Raw genomic sequence first — 19,685 nt, forward strand, 5'->3', positions numbered from 1 at the left:
ACAAAAAAAAAATATAACGAATTTTTTTGATGATTGCAACACTGCTCAATTTTCATCAAAAAATAATTGAAGAAAACAGTTAAGATATAATAAAATCAACAAAAAATATGAAATTTTACTTTTTTTCCAATAAAATAAAAACCTAATGATTTGTTGCTTCCATCGCATCAAAATCAAAAGATATCAAAATAAAAAGCTGATTCACAACAAAAACTACATTCAATTTAACTGAGCAGAAAAGGAAAGAAGAAAAGAAGAATAGCTCGAGAATTATCATATCTTTTTGCAAACACAAAGGATTCAAAACAAAAAACAACCGAATGTTGAAGAAAATAAAATTGAAATCACAAAATAGAAAAGACCTGAAATTTTTTCTTAATTTTTTCCCTTCAAACAATTGTAACGAAACTGGTCCTACATAAAAAGTGAAGCCAAATAGCTTCATGCAAAAGAAATCAACCGAACGAACAATTTCACTTTGTAAAATGTTATCACCAACAAGCATCTTTGAAAGAATAATCACAAACGGATCATCAGAAGCAATGAAAAGCCAACAAACATAATCTGAAAATGGATAAGCGCATACAAAAATCTGAAAATACTTATTTTCACAACACATTTTAGTCTTATAACAAAATTTTAGTCTGAGTTATGCTCATTGTAGTATCTTCACATTGAGATAATGGAATATGCGGTGGATGAGAAAGAGGAAGAGAAGGAAGTGGAGGAAGAGGAGGAGTTTGGATCAGCAATTGCAGCGGAGATGCAGAAGAAGAAGATGTATTTGAAATATCGTAATTTTGTTGGATTTTCAAGTGTTGCTGTGTTTGAGTGTGTTGAAGGCAAAGATCTTTTGAATAATGTGGAGGAATTGAATGGTTAGAGGAATCCAACTGAAAATTACCTGATGAAACAGTCTGGACAGATGGCTCAGCGTGAAAGGTAGCATCCCAATCAGACGATGATGAAGAAGAAGGAGCATAACATGAACGGCTCTCGTAAGCATACGGCAGAGCACTTGAAGAAATCGTAGGTGAAAAAGAAGATGTGCCATCCAATGGCTCAAAGAACAACAAGGGTGATTCTGAAGATTTGTATTTTGTGGTTTCGGATTCAGAATTGCTTATTTGCTGCTTCTCCTGTGAATACATTGCAGGAAATGACTTCGAAGCGGAAACCGACAAAAGTGGAGGGCTTGTAATGCTTAACTGACTTGCATCGTGAAAGCTAGGTGAAGTCAAATGGTGTGAAGGAGTATAACAAGTGCTCGATTGATAGAGTGGAGGTGATGAAGAGGAATATAAAGTAAAATTTGATGGATTGACTTCGTGAGTCTCAATATTTGTCTGTTGATGATGCTGTTCAGATAGAATGGAATAACTTTGCTTGTTGGACTCCAACGGGGTGATTGGATCGAAAGTGAGAGACAAAGGAGAAGTTATCTGAAAAAATGGAGGCGAAGAACAACTGAAATCTGCTGAAAGAGGAAGAGGCATTTCTTTAGCGGATGCTAAATTTCCCGGCGAAGAAGATTGTTGAGACGATAACATAGAAGGTGTTGATTTTCCAAGTGGAGCAAAAGTTGAAGAAATCGAAGTCGAATGTGCGGCATTTGAACAAATAGCAGGGTTAGATTGCCTTAACGGTTCATCGTTAACTGCTGACTCTGTTGAGCAACGACTGGTAGATATCTGACGAATGAAATTCTCTTGCAATGTGGATGTATCATCGGAACGTTCAGAAAAAGGAGCAGATGGTGAAATAGAAGGAAAAGATGAAATTGAATATTGATCCAGTGAAGGATTAAACATAAAATCGCTTCTGTGTTTATCAAAGGAAGTATTTGAATCAGAGGAAGATAATTTGAAGCAATCATTTGGGGACATTGAAGGTGCATCACCTTTCGTTAATGATGGTATTGTAATCTCTGCAAATTTTACAGTGTCCTTTTCTACAAGAGGTGGTTTTGATGGTTGTCCTTGGGGGAGAGAAGGAAGGGGAAAAGATGGTAACGCTTTGAAACCAACATGCGAAGGTACAGACAAAGGAGGTTGCTGAATAGTCAGTTCCTTATGTTTGTTTTGAGGAGCTGCAGGCTGAAAGAACTTCGGCATCTGTGAAGATGAAATATTAATTGGAGTGGACGGAGAACTGAATAAATAATCATTTGACGCATTCGCACAACCCGGCACTGTCTGAAGGTGTTGACAAGGCGGCGCATAAAAATGCGAATGGTTCAAGTGATTAGCCTGCAACGGATTCGAAACTTTGGCAGTTTGTGAGCAGTCAACTGATTGTTGGAAATGCTTCATTTTCGCTTCACATATTGTATCGTTCCTATTTTGAGTGATATTCAGCTTCCAGAAATCTTTGTTTTCTTTCTGATTTTTTCTTTTAAAATGTTTTTTTAACTTTGTATCAAAAGATGGAATTTGACTTTCTTTTTTCTGATTTCCGCTCTCATTAATATGTGCACTCCTTTTTCTTCTGCCTTTTGCTTTTGGAAACGGGAAGAAAGGAGACGTAAATAAAGTTGGAAGTTGCGGCGCATCGACAGGCTCAGGAAGCAGAGAGACCCTGTGATCCGAGGAAAGAGTAATTGGTATCCCTGACGGTGTAATAATCACCTTCGTTTTAACAACTTTTTCAGTGATTGCAGGAATGACTTCTTCGTGGGATTGTTGTGAGGGTTGTTCTAAAGAAGTAGTTTGTGGTTCCTTACTTGTCTTAAGTTGCTTAATGGAAGGAATTTCTTCTGAAATATTGCAGTTTCTGCTATCATTGCACTGTTTTGAATGATTCATTGGAGAAAATGTCAAAGCCTTTGAAATGTTATCGCATGAAGACACTGAAGAATCATGCATTTGTTGCATTTGTTGAAGTGAGCATGAGAAGCCAGTCAATGAAGAATTACTTTCATGTGGATTTTTATTTCCCTCCTCAAAATAATCTTTCTGAATTTTTGTTTCGCCAGATTGAATATTATTCTTCTCCTGTGATGGAATGTCACTATTACAATCGTTTTCCGACGAAATGCTTGTATTAGGAGATTTCTCTCCCCCAAATTTCAATAAAAGCGATAATGTTGATTGGCGAGAACAATTTTGAGTATGTTCTGAATGTTGAATAGGAAAAATCAATGAATCAGCAGAACATTTGCGCTCGCGTAAGCATGATGGATGGTGAATTGTTATTTCTTGAGAAGAGTCAGGTGCACCTTCCTTTTGATGATTTTTTGAAAATTCACCTTCTCTGAAAATAAAAGAACAATCAGTTCCTGATAATGATTCGCCTGATTTATAATATATTTTGTTTTGATTGTCATATGATAATATCATCCCCCTCAATCAGAATATTTCAGTTTTTCTTTGGATTTGATCATTCATGTATAATTATTTGAAAATATGTGAAGAAGGAAATCTTATCATCATTTGAAAAACAAAAAATCATCCTTTAACAAGCAAACAAATTGTACAAATAACAAAAAATGTATAAACAATTCCAAAAAAAATGAAAATTTTTGAATGAATATTTTTCTCCAAAAGAATTCATTTTTATGAAAGTGGAAAACGAAAACGTCAATGCTTAAATATCTACCGCTTCAAAGTATTGATTTATAGCAATTTAGAAAATTATGATAAAGGATATTTTGAAGGCTGTCTGGAGTCAATTCTTCTGTATCATTTGCTAAAGATGAAAAATGTTCTGTTTCATCTTGTGATGTTGTTGAAGAACTGTTTTCTGAAGCTTTTTTATTTTTGATGGCATTCAGTAATTCTTCAGCAACGCTGACAACAGCTGAAGGTTCTGACGACAATCCTTCTTTATACGATGCATATTTTGAATCAAATGTCGGAGCATCGGTTTCGATTAATAATCGGTTAAGGGGAACAAAAGATGCACTTTGAGAAACGATGTTGTCTTTGCTGTGATCAAAAATCGTTCCAGAAAATGAAAACCAAACATGAGAATCATGATAAAAATCTGGATGCTGAAGTTGGCGTTTAACTTTTTTCTTTTTCAATTGTTGCTCATGAATTTTTGAAAGGGATGAAGGGTTGCCAAGTTCGCTTTCTGGTAACGCTATCGAAGGCTTTGTCAAATGACTTTGTCCTTTATCGTTATCTTTCTTTGTATCTGTGAAAATTGATGAAGATGGTGTCGATGAAGAAGATGCTTCTTCCTTTTTCACTAAAGAAGAAATTCTACATGATGGAGATCCAGCTTCGAGAAGTAATGGAACAAAATCAGGAGGTCCTCCATAAGAATGAAGAATAATTGCAGGAGGAAGTCGATTAATGTCACGTTGCTCGCATAAAATAGTATAGAGATTTCCAACAGCTCGTACACAGTGAACACTGCACGGACGATTCATTTGATACGCTATATCAAGTTGTTCTTTGAAAGCAGAACACTGAGTTTCTAAAGAAGGATAAGAACCTTTTTTCGATTTATCTGTTTTCAATTTATCGATTCCAATTTCTCCAACTCCACTGCACGGATGCTGTGTTAGTTTTTTAATGAGATTTTCCTTCCATTGAGGTGTTCTTTTATCTAGAAACCAAGGATGATAGCCAAAAAATGGAATTACAAATGTTTGATGAATCTTAGCAATTGAAGGATCAAGTATATTTTGTTGGCTTATTTGAGATTTCTCGGCATAGTGTTCGTTTTCATTCCAATCTTCTTCCGAAGTTCCACATGAAATAACAATTTTAACATTTGCTTTTGCTGCATGTTCAAGCAAATCGTCAACGTGTTCACAATCACACAAATGGCAGTGGGTATCAATGTAGTATTTTTCTTCGGAAAAGAATTTGGATTTTAATGGGGTTTGACAAGAAAATGCTTTCTCTTCATTTGTAATCATTAAAACTTTTATGGATGGGTTGGATCAAGTTCAAATGAAACCTCAAAAGAAGGTTGTAGAAGCTTCAAAAAAGTTAAAAATAAGTTTGTATAAATGCAATTCGTTTCTTTTACTCTTATGAAAATAAATTCAACACTTTATTATCCATTTTTTGCTGTTTTCATATTAATTCTAAAAAACAATTTTCAATCTATATGTGAATGCTTCTCTTTAATGTACAGCACCTAACTCAATAGAATTTGTATGTAAATTTGTTTTAAAAAGAATTTAATGAAAAATATATTTTTAAAAATTGATATAAACAGTATTTTAGATGGATTCGAGCTCTTTTGCAGCTTTTACCTGAAGACGATATGTTTGCTGTGTTTTCATCTGGAGAAGTTTTGTGCGAATTGGTTCAATTGCTTTCGGATGCGTATTTTGAAGGTTTTATTCTCTTGTTTGTTTTTTTGCTGAAAAAGTATTTAATAATAATTAAAGAACATGAAGCATTGGAAAATTCGTTAACTTCCCCTAAAAAGAAAATTCAAATAATTGGTGTTCTTTCTGGAACGCAAACTGAGCGTCCTTGCGTTCAAAACATTGAGAAAGCTCTGAATGTGATTTGGGCTCGATCACCACGTGTGAAATGTATGCCAACACCAAAACAGATATACATCGGAGATCCTGCTCCTACTGTTTCTCTAATTCGAGAAATGTTTGAGATTTATGTAATGAGAGGGGTATGGTCTCGCTCACGTGATATGTTTTCATGGTATTCTGAAAGATGTGCTCATTATGGATGGATTCTTCCTCCGCAACTGCATAAAAAGGGAAATTTACAACTAAGAAGAGATATGTTTTCTTCTGGAGCTGTGATTTGCATGGCATGTCTTTCTTGCGGAGGAGGCAAAGAATGGACACCAGAAAAATGGGAAGATGAAGGAGACGATGAAGACGAGGATAGTGATTCAGAAAAAGAATTAGAGGCTTCTTTGATCAACGAGAAAAAAGAAGTTAAAGAGGTCAAGCGAACATCAGGGGGTACCAAACAAATTGCAACGAAGCGAAATCCAACTACACAAACAACACCAAAAAGATCATCAAAAACTGCAACATCTCAACGTTCTTCAACATTGAGATCAACCATGAAAAAATCTGAAATTGGAAGTGCTTCCTCCAAAAAAGAAGAAAAATCAATTCCCACTTCTTCTTTTCAGTCAGAAAGCCATCCTGTTCCTTTGATGACGCTTCCACCAAAGCTTCGGAAGAATTCAACTCGAACACAGCCGATGGCACCTCCTTCATCTTTGACAGCTGTTTATGGCTTTCCATCGACAGAACAAGAGAGACAGCACAACGTCCAACTGGCCCTTGCTTCTTTTGCCAGTTTGGGTGTTCCGGTGTTTGTGACTCCTGCTGAATGGATTGCCCCTAATGCCACAAAGGCGGTTTCTTCATCGCGCACAATGGCCGGTTCTTCTTCTTCCTCCTCTCTTTCTCCTCTTTCAACTGTTTATTCTACGCCTTCTCTTGTGTCTGTTGCCTCTGATTCTTCTGTCCCTGTTCCTTCTTCTCAGCAAAGGGGAAAAGAAGTTCATAGAACGGAACAAGAGCAAGTTGAGGATGACATTCTGATGTTTCAACTTGATCTTATTTGGAGGCAACTTCTTGATTGCGTCAGTGAAGAGAAAGAAGACATTAGAGAAGTCACTTCAAGCTCTGCCTTGGCAACTCCTGCGAATGTTTCTCGAAGCACATTGTCTCAGCCAAAAACACCTTCTTCTCAGAAAAGAGGTATGCAAAAGTCTGCCTCTGTTTCTGCTGTCTCTCCTTCTCTTTCCTCTTCTTCTTCAGTTGCTGCTTCTTCGCAGTTTCCACCTCAAAAGCCTGCAGCATGCGAAAAAGTGACGTTTAACAAGCTCATCTCAACAGTCCGGTTTGCAGATCAGGAAAGAGTACTTCGTGTTGAGAGAAAGTTAGAACGTGAGAAGCGGAAAGAAGAGAGAAAACGAGAAGAAGAGCTGATGGCTGCAAGAAAAGAAGAAGAGGAAAAGGAAAAGGAACAGCCAGCTAATTCAAAAGAAACAAATGAAATGGAATCGGATGCAAAAACAGAGGAGAATAAAACGAGTCGCACTCCACAATTGAACAAAGTTAAACGGCCGATTTCTTCTTCTTCAGCGATGTCAATCCGTCGATCATCGATTTTGCAAAATAAGAGGCAAAATATATCTTCTGCTGAAAAGGCTGATGAATATATCAAAGATACATCGGAAATGCCAAATTCTGAGAGCAATCATGCAATTCAAACACCTCAAAAAGTTGAAAATTCTCCTTCATTCAGAAAAACTCCTATGAAATCACCGAATGTGAGGCAGCAAAGTGGAATTAAAAAGCCAATATCATCAAATAGAGAAGAGAAGCCAACAAAAGTTGAAGAAAAAAAAGATGATCAAAATGATTTGAATAAAGAAACGATTGAGAAGCAAGAGCAAAAGGAGGTAACAAAAGATACAGAACAACGTATCAAACCAAAAGTGCATCAACTTTCTATTTCTCCATTAAAGACAAATCCACATCCAATAAACAAGCACAACACAATTATTGCAGAAGCTAAAAAACATGCAACACAAGATTCTCCTCTTCCTTCTCAAAACAAGGAGATTGCAGAGAAACAAGATTTATTACCTGAAGTCTCAACGCAAAATGAAGTGAATTCTCGAAAAGCAGAAACGCCCACAAAGCGCACAGAAGCTAATCATTCTTTGACCACTCATCATTCCGCTGCATCTTCAAGGACAGATGACAAAAAACCAAAAGTGAGGGCAATCATGTCTTTATCATTGAAATATTCAAATGGAAAGCCAATTCAGCAGCACCTTCCTTCAAAAGATGAGAAACAACCAAAAAAAGATGAGAAAAAAGAAAATGATGTTCAAATTCAAGCAACAGATTCAGCAGCAAAACAGAGCCAACAGCAAGAAGAAGAGAAATCAAGTCAGGAAAATCAGAATTCAGACAAAGAAAGACCAAAATCACCAATAAAATCTGGCGCGTCTTTGAGAGAAAGCACTTCATTAAAAAAACTTCAATTTAGCACCAGAAATAAGCAAATGTCTGTAAGCAAAGGAAAATTTGACAAAATCCTTCCGGCAAAGAAAGAGGCTGAAGTGAAGCAAGATTTTATTGAAGCTCCGACTAAACAGACGAATCAAAAAGATGTTAACAAAGATGAAAATAATGAGCAATCAAATGAGGGAAAAGAAGTCATTTTGCAAATTGAAGATGTCTCAGAACAGCAAAAAGAAGGAGAAATTTTGGATGAAAGATTACAAAAAACAGAGCCATATGCACTAAGCAATGAGCAATGTTCAGAAAAAGAATCAATAGAAAAGATAAGCTCAAACCACGAAAACTCAGCAGCAAATGAGAAACAAGAAGGAAATGAAGAAGGGGATATTGAAATAGCTGAAGCGAGCGAAAACTCAAGTAAAAATGAAGTTGAAAAGAAAGACGACAATTTAAACGAAGACGGCATATCTTTAATGATTGAAGAAGTCGATAAAATGGAACTGGAAGCTTCTGATGATGAAAACAACGACAATGACATGTCTCCACTGTCAATTGCTTCTCTTCCTCAGCCTCACACACAAGGATCCACCACACCCCCACCTTTGCCCACTGATTCAACTCCTCTTTCATCCCCAATCTCAACGCCTTCCAAGCAGCGCCACTTGACAACATCGCGTTCACTTTCTCCATCTTCATCTGCTTCTTCTCTAACTATTCACACAGAGACTGCTTCTCATCAGTCAAACAACACCAACTCTTTGTCTTCTTCTTCAGAATTGCAAGCTCAATCCACTTCTTCTCAGCAATTGCCAGAAGAAAGAAAGACTTGTGCTGAATCCTCCGCTGAAGAGAACATTTCTCAGCCATCAGACAAGTTAACACAAAACACTTCACCTTCAATAGATTTAACAACACCTCCACCTGTTGATGCTATTTTACCTTCTGAAAGCGATACAGCCACTTCTTCCCTGTATGGTCTTATTAAACAAATGGTTCAGAACAACAAAGCCACATCAACAAATCCAACTTCAGAAGCAGAAGCATCATCTTCATTGCCATCCTTAACTACTCATTCAAGTTTGGATCAAATACAACCTGCTGAAGGCAATGATCAATCAAATATTTCGTCATCAGAAGCATCTTCTTCAATTGTTGATGTTGCATCGGTGATGCTTTCGACTCCGAGGAACGTGGAATTGTGCCTTTCTTCTTCATCGCAGTTGCTTTCTTCTGTTCAAACTGCAATTCGTGTTGCGCGTCAACGTGATTTAAGAAAACAAAAGAATGAGAAAGAGAATGAATCACCTTGTGAAGAAAACTCCAGTAATCAAAAAGATACAAATTCTGCTGCTGAAGAAAGTGGAGAAAAGATTAACAGTAATGAAACAGTAGAAGATGAAGGATCATCAAAAGCAAGTTCTTCAGAAAACTCTTCTGAGCATTTAGCTGATTGCAAACAAGAAGAGCATGCATCAGATGCTTCTCAAAGCACAAGTTCATTTTTGAAACAGAACAATGAGACATTGGAAGGTACTCAAGAAGATGGGAAATTTGAATATATTCCGCATATTCTACATGCAAATCTGGCTACTGACACTATCCATCTCTCATTTTTGGACAAGGATCAAAAGTTGCTTCCGGTTTGTGAAATATTTTTTTTTTTTTTTGCTTATTTGTTTGATAAATTTTCTGATTCTATTTCATTTATGAAAACTGTTGTTAATGACGTGATTATAATTATTTATTCAGATTTTTGTTATACCAATGAAGCGCATCAGTCTTATTAATGTATCCCCGAAATGTCCTCGTACTCTCTCTTTAAGCATTTCTGATGCTGCTTCTCCAAAAGACAATTATCCACTTCCTTCAGTAATTGAGGTATATTTATTCTTTTTTAATATCTGCTTTTTAAATGCAGTGATATGCAATATTTTCATAAAAACGATTAAATCTTATATTTTTTGTATCAATGATCTCAGATTCGCTTTGCTGAATGTAAAGAGGCGCTTAACTATGTTTATTCATTTCAACTGCTCCAACAACACAAAAATGTTGATGACTTTGAACATCAAAATACCCAATTGACAAAAGAAAACATTGAACCTATGCACGAGTGATAAATTTTTGATGATATTTTTACAATTTTTTTGATCTTTTTTTGTTTGTGTAATTTTTTGTATATTGAAATTTTCGCATGCGCGAAAAAATGCGAAAAATAGTAATAGTTTTTTTTTTTTTTTTTTTTTTTTTTTTTTTTTTTTTTTTTTTTAATGGAATGATTTTAAATTTTTGATATAATTTTTGATTTATGAAACAATTTTTGAATGTTTTATGTTTTTTGATTATTAGTAAATAATTAATATTGTTCAACATTTGTTCATTAGATTTTTAAATTAAAAGAATAGCTTTCACATAATCGCAATAAAAATTATTTATAATGAAATTTTTGTGAACAACATCACATTTTTTTGATGGTGATTTTTTGAAATCATCTCTTCCTTAGGAGTAAATAAATTCAGACAATTCATAAAATTTTCCATACAAATTTTCTTTCTAATATCAAATCTCTTTCAATCATTTCAAAAGCCATTGGTTGATGAAAAAGAAATACAGAGATGGGTGATTATTTTTGAAATCATATCTTTTTTCGGGGTGTTGATTTATCTTAGGTTGTTTGTCAGTGTGAAGAAATTTTGAATTCTGATTGTTTATTTATCTCAACTTTTTTAAAAAAAACAATTGTTTTTGCTCAAAACAGATGCGTATGTATTTCAAAACTCTTTTCACATTTTTGTCATCATTTCCAAATGCACAAAAGAAATTTTTTAACCGAAATTTTTGAACAAAAAAAAAGTGCTTTCAAAAATAATCACCCGTTTTGATCATAATTCAGATTAAACACGCACAACTTCACAAGAATGAAAATAAATTCATGTGAATGCAAATATGTTAATTTTGAAGTGATTTCATGAAATAAAACTGATATGGGTGATTTTTTTTGATATCATAAAAAATTCCGACGTTTGATCAAAAAATTTTTTCATTAAGGGTGGTGTTGATAAGAAAATAGAAAGTGATGATCTCACAAATATTTTGCTCAAATTATTATTGTTTTTATTTATTTGTTGATTTCAATTTGTTTCCAATTGATTTCATTTCAAATATCTAGAAATAAAAATAATTTCAAAAAAAAAATATCGAAAATACAATAAACATAACAAAACATAAGTTATCTTGCTTGAAAAGCATAATAATGATTGTTTCAAAACTCGATAAATCAATTTCTTTAATGAAAAATTTGAATTAATGTTATTGAAAAGAAATTAAAAAATTGCTGATGAAGATCATTAAACTTAAGAAAAAAATGAACAATTTTCAAAATTGCACATAGAAAAATATGATAGTTATACAAGACATTTATTGGATAAACAACAATTTATAATGAATTATTATTAAAAAACAATTAATTCTTTGGAGAAGTTTTCTTAATAAATTGATCAAAGTTAAAAAAATAACTAAGAAAATATAAAAAAAATGAGAAGAAATACGAAAATTTCTGTTTTTTTCACTGAAAAATGTTTTGCTTAACAGCAATTCTCTTTTATTCTTCATCATCCTCCTCTTAGGCATAGCCTTGCTTGAAAGCTGAGCTTATCTTTTATCGGGCTGTTCATTTTCCATGCAGACTCTGCAAACACTCCTTTCGTTTGCGATGATTGAAGAAGAAGCAGGGTGTATACTCATTTAAACAACTCCATCTTCGCTGTCTCCTTGCCTGGACTATTTCTCCACATCTCTTCTATATCCACTTTTGCAGTACTTGTATCCTTTCAATTCATTTTCACTTTGTCCATTGATTCTTCACTCATGGCAGTTTTCCCGTCTGCTCTGACCGACTCAACTGCTTTGAGGCAACCTGAATCAGAATCAAGAACAGTATTAAGACGAGAATGTGCAAACAAGTCCACATTACGCTCTTATGCAAGGGGCCATCTCTTATGTGAAATGCTGAGAGCGAATGTGCAATGGACTGTGCTGATGAGACGTGTGTGTTCACCATCTATGTGAGCGATATATCGACCGAAGGAGACGGCCTCTTCAAAGACTGCATCGTCTCCACTAAAGCTCCTCCAATCCCTGTCTCCGTTCTCAAAATCCGCTTCGTCTTGAGCGACGCCTTCCGAGGAAAGGAACTCTTTCTCCGGAGCTCCTATATCCCAGCCTAAATCGATGAGTCCCTCTTTTCCATCGAGATCACCCAACCTTCTCTTGCTGCGAGGACATCCATCTGAAGCTCTGATTCCTCTCACACTGATCCCGATCACGACTTAAACATCCTGCCCTTCATTTCTTTTCTTCCGCACCCACAGGATATTCCTCTGCAAAGACGCAGGCTCCTCTGCCAAGCTATGCTACTCACAGCTAGGCCTCTATTTCTCCTTCTCCGCAATTTTTATCCATATCTTCCTCCAAAATTGCCTATCCAATATTCGAATTTGGTCTAACTCGAACAATCGTGTTTTTGTTCACTTTGTATTTTCCAGCTCAATGATGTTGCATTTTGCAACAGCTGCATCTTCACCTCCTTCCACTCCTCCTTCCACTCCTCCTTCGCTTCAATCAACTTCTGAGTCTTTTGCTTTTTCGACGGATTCCTCCAGACATCTTTCTGTATCTTTTCTCTCTCAGAATAGCACATCCACTTCTCCCAGCACAATCTTTTCTCTCTCGCTTCAATATCTTCTTCGGCGCTTCACAGCCTTGCACGTGCTTGACATTGGATTTGGCAACTCCGTTGAAAATCTCTCGCAACAGATCTCTCCATTAAAGCAGACAGCGCTATTCTTCTTATTCAACGTCAAATTTGTCATGAAGCTCCTTTAGAATGATGAATTCTTTCTTCATTAACATCTTGCTCTCCAAGATCAGCAGTTGCGCGCATGCCGACAACTGTGAGTTAACAAACAACAGCCTTGCCGTTTGGAATTACCACTTCTCCCACAGCAACTTCGTCTGCTCCGATGCCGGTGGACTCAACATCGCTTTCATGAATCCGCTTGTAACATATGCACAGTTGATCAGCACAATTCACTGTCACTCAAATACATCGCCTATGGTCCGGATGTTCCAGCTTCCAAGCATTTTCAGATTGTAAAATATCTTCTTCCCAAGAACAGCACTTAAAAAAAGCCGCAAGAATGAAAATATTTGAGCAAAAAGAGAAAAAGGAGTTTAAGAAATGTTCTGTGCTTAGAGCGACTTCAGCAAGAGCTAATAAGAGTCTGTTGCAGAAAATGAAGGAGTTTGTGGCTTCGCCGGAGTTCCAACAAGAACAGAAGTGGCTGACAATTGTGTGTGTGGGAACAATTAAAGAAGGAATAGCTAATGTCGATGAAGCTGTGATGTTTTCAATGTGCAACTTAGCAGACGACAGTGTATTGTCGAACGAGTAAAATGTCTGCTGCTGTTCATTTTCAATATCATCTCCTCCTTTTATTCCCATGTCCCTCCTCCTTTCTGTTGATGCCTGTGGAAGCCTTGTGTCTAATGCATCAATTTGTGATGTGCAAAACTCGTCTTTCTCCTTCTTCTTCGTCTTCGCCTTTGGCTCTTCCTGCTGTCTCCCTTTCCTCTGCTCTGCGCTCAATTTGCTTCTGAAATCCACCTTCTTTGCTTCTTCCATTTGAACTTGAACTTCTCTCTCTTCGCTTCTTTGCTGTGTCATAAAGCGAGCTGATGAACACAATGCGCCTTGAAGCTCCTTCCCTCTTCCTCTGCCATTTCTCATTCGATGCCCATTCTTCTCACTCAGCCCATTTAGCTCAGACAGAGCAAGGAAGTTGAACGAAGTGCTGAAGAAGAGCGGAATACGCCTCTGGGGAATAAGAAAACAGTTCAAATGCACATTCAGCGAAGCCACAGAATGCATTGATGGTGGTGATGATGATGATAAGAATAAAGAAAAAGGAGGAGGCGATGGTGGAGAAGAAGCTGATGATGAATGGAACACAATAAAGTAGAAAACAACGATTTCAAAGCGGGAAGAGGACGAGGAATGAGAGAAAGAAGGAACCGAGGGTTGTCGAAATCCTGGAGCAAATTCCAAAGAAGACGCAGAATCAGAAGAAGTTTGCAATTTCTTCTCAGGTGGCAGAGGTTTAGATGAGATCTTCATCACTCTTAACGTATCCTTTGCATCGTCTGCATCCTACGGAGCAGAGCAGCAGAGGCCAAAGTGATAACACAATTCAGCCAGCGCTGTGCGACGGTGCGTGTCCAGAGGAGAAGTGGCAACTGTTGAAATGTTCAAAGAGCGCCATACACAGGGAGGTGGAGTTGATGGTGTATTGTCAGTGGGGTTGGGGGAGAAGAAGAAAAAGAAGAGGAGGGACGAAGAATGAAGATGAGAAGGGAAAAAGAAGGAGAAGAAAAAGAAGAAGAAGAAGAGGAAGAAGAAGAAGAAGAAGAAGAAGAAGAAGAAGAAGAAGAAGAAGAAGAAGAAGAAGAAGAAGAGGAAGAAGAAGAAGAAGAAGAAGAAGAAGAAGAAGAAGAAGAAGAAGAAGAAGAAGAAGAAGAAGAAGAAGAAGAAGAAGAAGAAGAAGAAGAAGAAGAAGAAGAAGAAGAAGAAGAAGAAGAAGAAGAAGAAGAAGAAGAAGAAGAAGAAGAAGATGATGATGATGATGATGATGATGATGATGAAGAGAATAAGTGGAAGAAGTGGGGTTTTTTGAAGGGACGAATGATGTGATGGTGAAGAAACTGGTGAAAATGATATGTTGAAAGAGGTGAGAAATAAGGAAGAAGAAAAAGAAGAGGAAGGACGAAGAATGAAGATGAGAAGAGGAAGAAGAGGAAGAAGAGAAAGATTGTGAAGAGCAAGAAGAGGAAGAAGTTGAAGAAGAAGATGATGATGAACTCTAATATTGTAGCAAAGAAAAAGAGAAGGTCGAACCAAATTCTTTCCCATCTTAAACATAAACAATTATGAAACCAGCGATTCTTGCGCTGCACATCAGACAACTTCCATTCTCTTCCACACCTTTGACGTCTTTCATCTAATTTTTATCACCATTTCCAACTTTCTCTTCCTCCTCTTCTTTTTCTTCCGTGACTGCGTTCACAATTTTGGATAAATTTTCATCCAACAGCTTCACCAAACCAGAAGAACAACCTTCTTTCACTTGAGATGTGCTTGGTTTATTAATTCTTGCTGAAATTGCACAAAAAAGCTGAAAAATATGGCTTTTTCTTATTGTTCAGCGACTGAGTTGTCACATCCAGGTGATTTTTAATCAACGCACTGAGAATCTGCATCAGATCTTTGTGGCTTATTACAGTGGGTTTGTGCTTTCTTCTTCTTCTTCTTTCTCTTCTTCTTTTATTCATTTCATCTATCCTTTTGACGAAAAAAATTTTCGTATCTTTCTTTCACTTCTTTTCCTTTCTTTTCAACTTTTCCGCTTTCAACATTCATCTCTCCTTCTCTCTCATTCTCAATCTCGTTATTCTACATTCCTTAGTCAAAATCAAATCCATCAACAACGTTAACTTCAGCCTCCTCTTTTTCTGTATTCATTCTGCTATTGACTTCATCCATTCCTCCTTCAAAAGTCTCTTTCTCACTCTTCACATTTTCCGCATCTTTTTCCATTTCATTCTTCTCCTTAACCTCCAACCCACATCAACAATCGTACTCCATCTCCAATTGTGAATCCTTTGTGATTAACAGATTGTTTTCTTCCACTCTTTTCCGTCCTTCTGAATCGCCTTACAACGACCAGATCATTTCACACGTTTGTAATATCTCTCACATTGCCGTTTCGCACAGAACCACAGCAGCTGTTGTTAACCGAATTATTCTCATTTCGCCTATTTAAATAAGATCCAGCAGCAGTAGTCAGAATAACTTGAACAGCATGAGGAAGAAACTCAGAAGATTACTCAAGGGAAATGAACGATCCTCACACAACCGCCGTTGATTATGCAAGATGTTTCAGGAAAAAGATGCAGAAGAAGAGGAAGAAGAAGATGACGAATAACACCAAACAGTCACAACGTTCAGCCAGCCTTCAAATTCGTGCTCGTTGTTGGGGAACTGGATGCGCTCAAGCTGTTTCACGCACATCTCAGTGAGAACTCAGAGCTTCACGCATATCTTAGAAGGTCCGGCCATATCTTTTCCTTCTATGAAAACTGCCCAGACGAATGAACAAAAAGAAGATAAAGGATATTCGCATAAGACAAGAGCAGTCGAACTTTGCTTGTTTTTTTTCAGCGCGTGTGGCAGACACTTTTTGAGTGCACCCTAGGCTTCCAGCGAGTGTTGCTTTGAAGAGTGGTAGAGAAGCGTGATCAACATCATTAAGAAGACAGAGAGAGGAGACAAGCTGCTGCTACAGTGAGGAGGAATAGAGGCAGGAGGAGGATGCAGAACCGGGCTCCGAGGAAACAGTAGATGCTGTTGATAATAATGATGCAAAAGGCAACGCATTTTATGCTGTTGCATTCTCTTTCGATGTTTGAGCGAGTAACTCATTAAGCGGCTCAGGGCTTTCATGCCATGCAAACGGCACAGTCAACTCAACGTCTTGCAGATTGGAAGATTCCGCAATGAGCTAGTGGATTGTTGTCTCAACGCTTCTCTTTTCGAATCCACAACTTATTCTAATTCTTTTTTGGGGCTCTGAAGAAATGACAGAGGGTTCCGTGTCAGTCAGGCAAGGCTCATTTGAAACAGAACGTTGTATCGCAGTCATTTCGTCATATGGGCTCATGAACACTCTTTCGTGATCGTAGAAATTGTCGACCCGATCAGAAATCGCGTATGAACACAAACTTGATTTGAGTGCAAAATATGAAGTTTGTCTTTCGAATTCTGCTTTCCCCTTTACCAACTGAGAAAAATCAACGCGCTTTATTTCGCTCTGCAAGAAGCACACAGTCTCCAGCAGCTGCCCTTCCAGTAAAATTCCTTTGACGCTTTTCTCTTTGGATTGAGCCTCCTGTCGTACGCAGATATGCCTATAGCCTCTGCGGTTTTTGAGTATGCTCCCTTAAAAAATGTTGGAATAAAAAAAATTGAAAAAAGAAAGTTGCGATGGAGTTGTGCTTGTAATACATGTCTTTTTCCAACAGTGGAGGCGGCTTTCACATCTAATCCCACTTTGATGAAGAGAAAAATATCAAAGATGACAAAAACGATAACGAAAAAGAATAAGAGGAGGTGGAGGAAAAAGACAATGAAACAGATGAAGAACAATATTATTTCACTGCTCTTTGAATTCTATCAGATCCAGTAGATTTTGGTGTTCTGGCGATCTTCACTTGAATTTGCATGATCACGCTTGTATGATCTTCTCATTTTCGTATGTGATCTCGAGAAACTTCTTTATGATCTTGTGGATGTTTTGTGTTTCACAAAAACCGTGAAACTTAGCATTGTTTTCGGTTCAGTGAATTTTTGAATCAGCCAACTCCTTCGAGCCTGATGAATGATGATTGGATGGAGAAGCATTTACAGAAGTATTTAAAGCGATTCCCTTGTTGATAATTTGGGGTCGGTTGTTGTTGATGATGATAATCAAAGAGAGTGAAATGCCATTCGAACAACAAACAACACTAAAAGAAAAAGCAGTTTTTTCAGAAAGGTGTTCCATTAAACTCATTGAAATAATGCGCACCTTTTTTCAAAAAATAGATAAATGCTGAACTGTTTTCATAAAAAACAAATAAAATTTGAAATTGAGACAATCAGAAAATGAATTGTTCAAATGAAGAAATAATTGGAGTGAACACACGAAAAAAAGCACACTTGTTAAATATTTTGCAAGCTAACAATATATTGTTTAAACGATCAAATCAAATATTCATCAATTGCATGCAATATCTTCAAATTGATAATCTTTCTTCATTTCACTTAAAAATATTTTATAAATTGAAAAGATCATGGCGTTGTGGGCATTTCATTTTTTTTGCTAGAAACAACATAAAATGATATTTAACAACTATCTGGTGTTGAAAAGTCCTCCTCCACTTTTGCCCAAAACGCACAAATAATTTGGTTAACTTATGATCAAGAATTTAGAATGTTTTAAAATATATTAATAAGATCATGGGCGTTTTGGTCATTTTATTTTTTTGCTTAAAACAGCATAAAATGATATTTCAGCTTGTAAAGTACAGAAAAAGTGACTTTCAATGTTGACCAAAATGCACAAGTAATTTGGTTTTATTATGATCATTAATTTTGGGAATGTGATATTTGTTTGAATATTATTCATTTAATTTGTGAATATTATTGCTTTAATAATGCTTTCAAGTCATCAGAAAATCGTGATTAAATTTTGTTAGTTTCAAATGAGGTGAAAATTAATTTTTTCATATTTCATTGAATTAACACCTCATATCAGAAAAATATCATTGAAATTTTTGTCTCTTTAAAAATGATTTATTTTTGAATGAAAATGCTTATTATTATTCTTCTATTCAATATATAACTGTTTTGATATCAATATCTTCATTGTTGAGTTTCAACAACAGTTGATGAATATTCAGTGATAAGAAAAACTGAAAAATAAATACATTGCTAATTTGATAACAATCATAAAACAAAATAACACACAAATAACATTTTCACTTCAATGTATAAATCATCTGAAATATTGAAAGCAACATATAAGTTTCTTTTCTTGTTGCATCACTTTCTAAAAAAAATATTTTTACCACATCATCATTAAAACATTCCCCAATTGTCAATTCCATACCAATTTGCATGAACAATAAAAGATTCAATAAAAAGCATAACTATTCCAACAAATACATGGTGTCATAGTCAATTCCAAACAAAAAAGATTACAAATACTTTAAGTCCAAAAACAAACTTGAATGTTTATCTTTTGTTTTTTTCTCACTCGACACTTTCTGATATTTCTCTTGTCCAAACTCAAAAAGATCAAATTCAACAGAGAAAAAAGGCAGACACAATGACAATACATCACTTCACACTCTCAGCTATTCTCCTTTCCTAAAATCAAATTCAAAAATCATTGAAACTCTTCACAACACCCATCAAAAAATGAATCTCTATTTAGACATATATAAATAAATTTCGGGACTATAATAAAGTGAAAATATGGAAATTATCGGGACAAAAAGCACAAGAAAACAATCGGATTCTAACTGTTGTGCACCTGGGAGGCTGTTCGTCGTATCCAGGTCCGGATATTGCAGCCCGAAGGCTGCAATATCTAATACGAACAGTCATGTCCAGCACCCTTCCGATAGAGTGCCAGCTAAGCATACACAACAACTAGTTTCTTAAAAAGGGACACCATTAATACAATTTTGAGATTCATTTAAAGATGAAGAGTCAAGAAGAAGATCAAATCTTCTTGAAAGAAGATCTTGAGAAGATTGAGAAAGAAGAGAAGAGTTGGATGATGTGATATCAGAGTGAAATGACTTTCTTGAACGTTGAACTTTTTCTTTCATTGTTGAAGATTCGAGTGCAACCAGAGAGCGTTGAGGAAGATATCCAACAGCAGATGCGCAGACAAATGAGCCCTTGCGCTCAAAGAATAAGTAGTCCTTCATGTGAGGGACTGACAGTGAAGGCCATGAAATTTGCTGAGATGGTACGTACTCTTCAAAGTACCTCTCATGCACACACTCCTTGATAGATGTTGACGATGGGGAGTTGTTTGATGAGGATGATTCAAAAATATTCAATTGTGAAGATGATGAAACAGATGTTGAAACATTC

At 36.2% G+C, this 19,685-nt stretch overlaps 4 protein-coding genes across 4 annotated transcripts; 1 reads left to right on the plus strand and 3 right to left on the minus strand.

Moving 5' to 3' along the window:
* Positions 1–626: 626 nt before the first annotated feature.
* On the minus strand, positions 627–2,873 carry MONOS_4456 (uncharacterized protein; the record flags this gene model as incomplete). Its single annotated transcript, XM_067874530.1, has 1 exon — positions 627–2,873. The coding sequence occupies one exon, from the start codon at positions 2,871–2,873 to the stop codon at positions 627–629; it is 2,247 nt and encodes a 748-aa protein (XP_067725404.1).
* A 728-nt stretch (positions 2,874–3,601) lies between these two features.
* Positions 3,602–4,870, minus strand: MONOS_4457 (putative Cut9-interacting protein scn1; the record flags this gene model as incomplete). Its single annotated transcript, XM_067874531.1, has 1 exon — positions 3,602–4,870. One exon carries the CDS (start codon positions 4,868–4,870, stop codon positions 3,602–3,604), a length of 1,269 nt encoding a protein of 422 aa, XP_067725405.1.
* Positions 4,871–5,223: 353 nt separating this feature from the next.
* MONOS_4458 (uncharacterized protein) lies at positions 5,224–10,041 on the plus strand (the record flags this gene model as incomplete). Its single annotated transcript, XM_067874532.1, has 4 exons — positions 5,224–5,296; positions 5,351–9,564; positions 9,674–9,802; positions 9,904–10,041. The coding sequence occupies 4 exons, from the start codon at positions 5,224–5,226 to the stop codon at positions 10,039–10,041; spliced, it is 4,554 nt and encodes a 1,517-aa protein (XP_067725406.1).
* Positions 10,042–12,881: 2,840 nt separating this feature from the next.
* Positions 12,882–14,099, minus strand: MONOS_4459 (uncharacterized protein; the record flags this gene model as incomplete). Its single annotated transcript, XM_067874533.1, has 2 exons — positions 12,882–12,980; positions 13,272–14,099. The coding sequence occupies 2 exons, from the start codon at positions 14,097–14,099 to the stop codon at positions 12,882–12,884; spliced, it is 927 nt and encodes a 308-aa protein (XP_067725407.1).
* Positions 14,100–19,685: the final 5,586 nt, after the last annotated feature.

The sequence above is a fragment of the Monocercomonoides exilis genome (genome assembly GCF_001643675.1).
Source record: "Monocercomonoides exilis strain PA203 chromosome Unknown scaffold29-1213020, whole genome shotgun sequence".
NCBI lineage: Eukaryota > Preaxostyla > Oxymonadida > Polymastigidae > Monocercomonoides > Monocercomonoides exilis.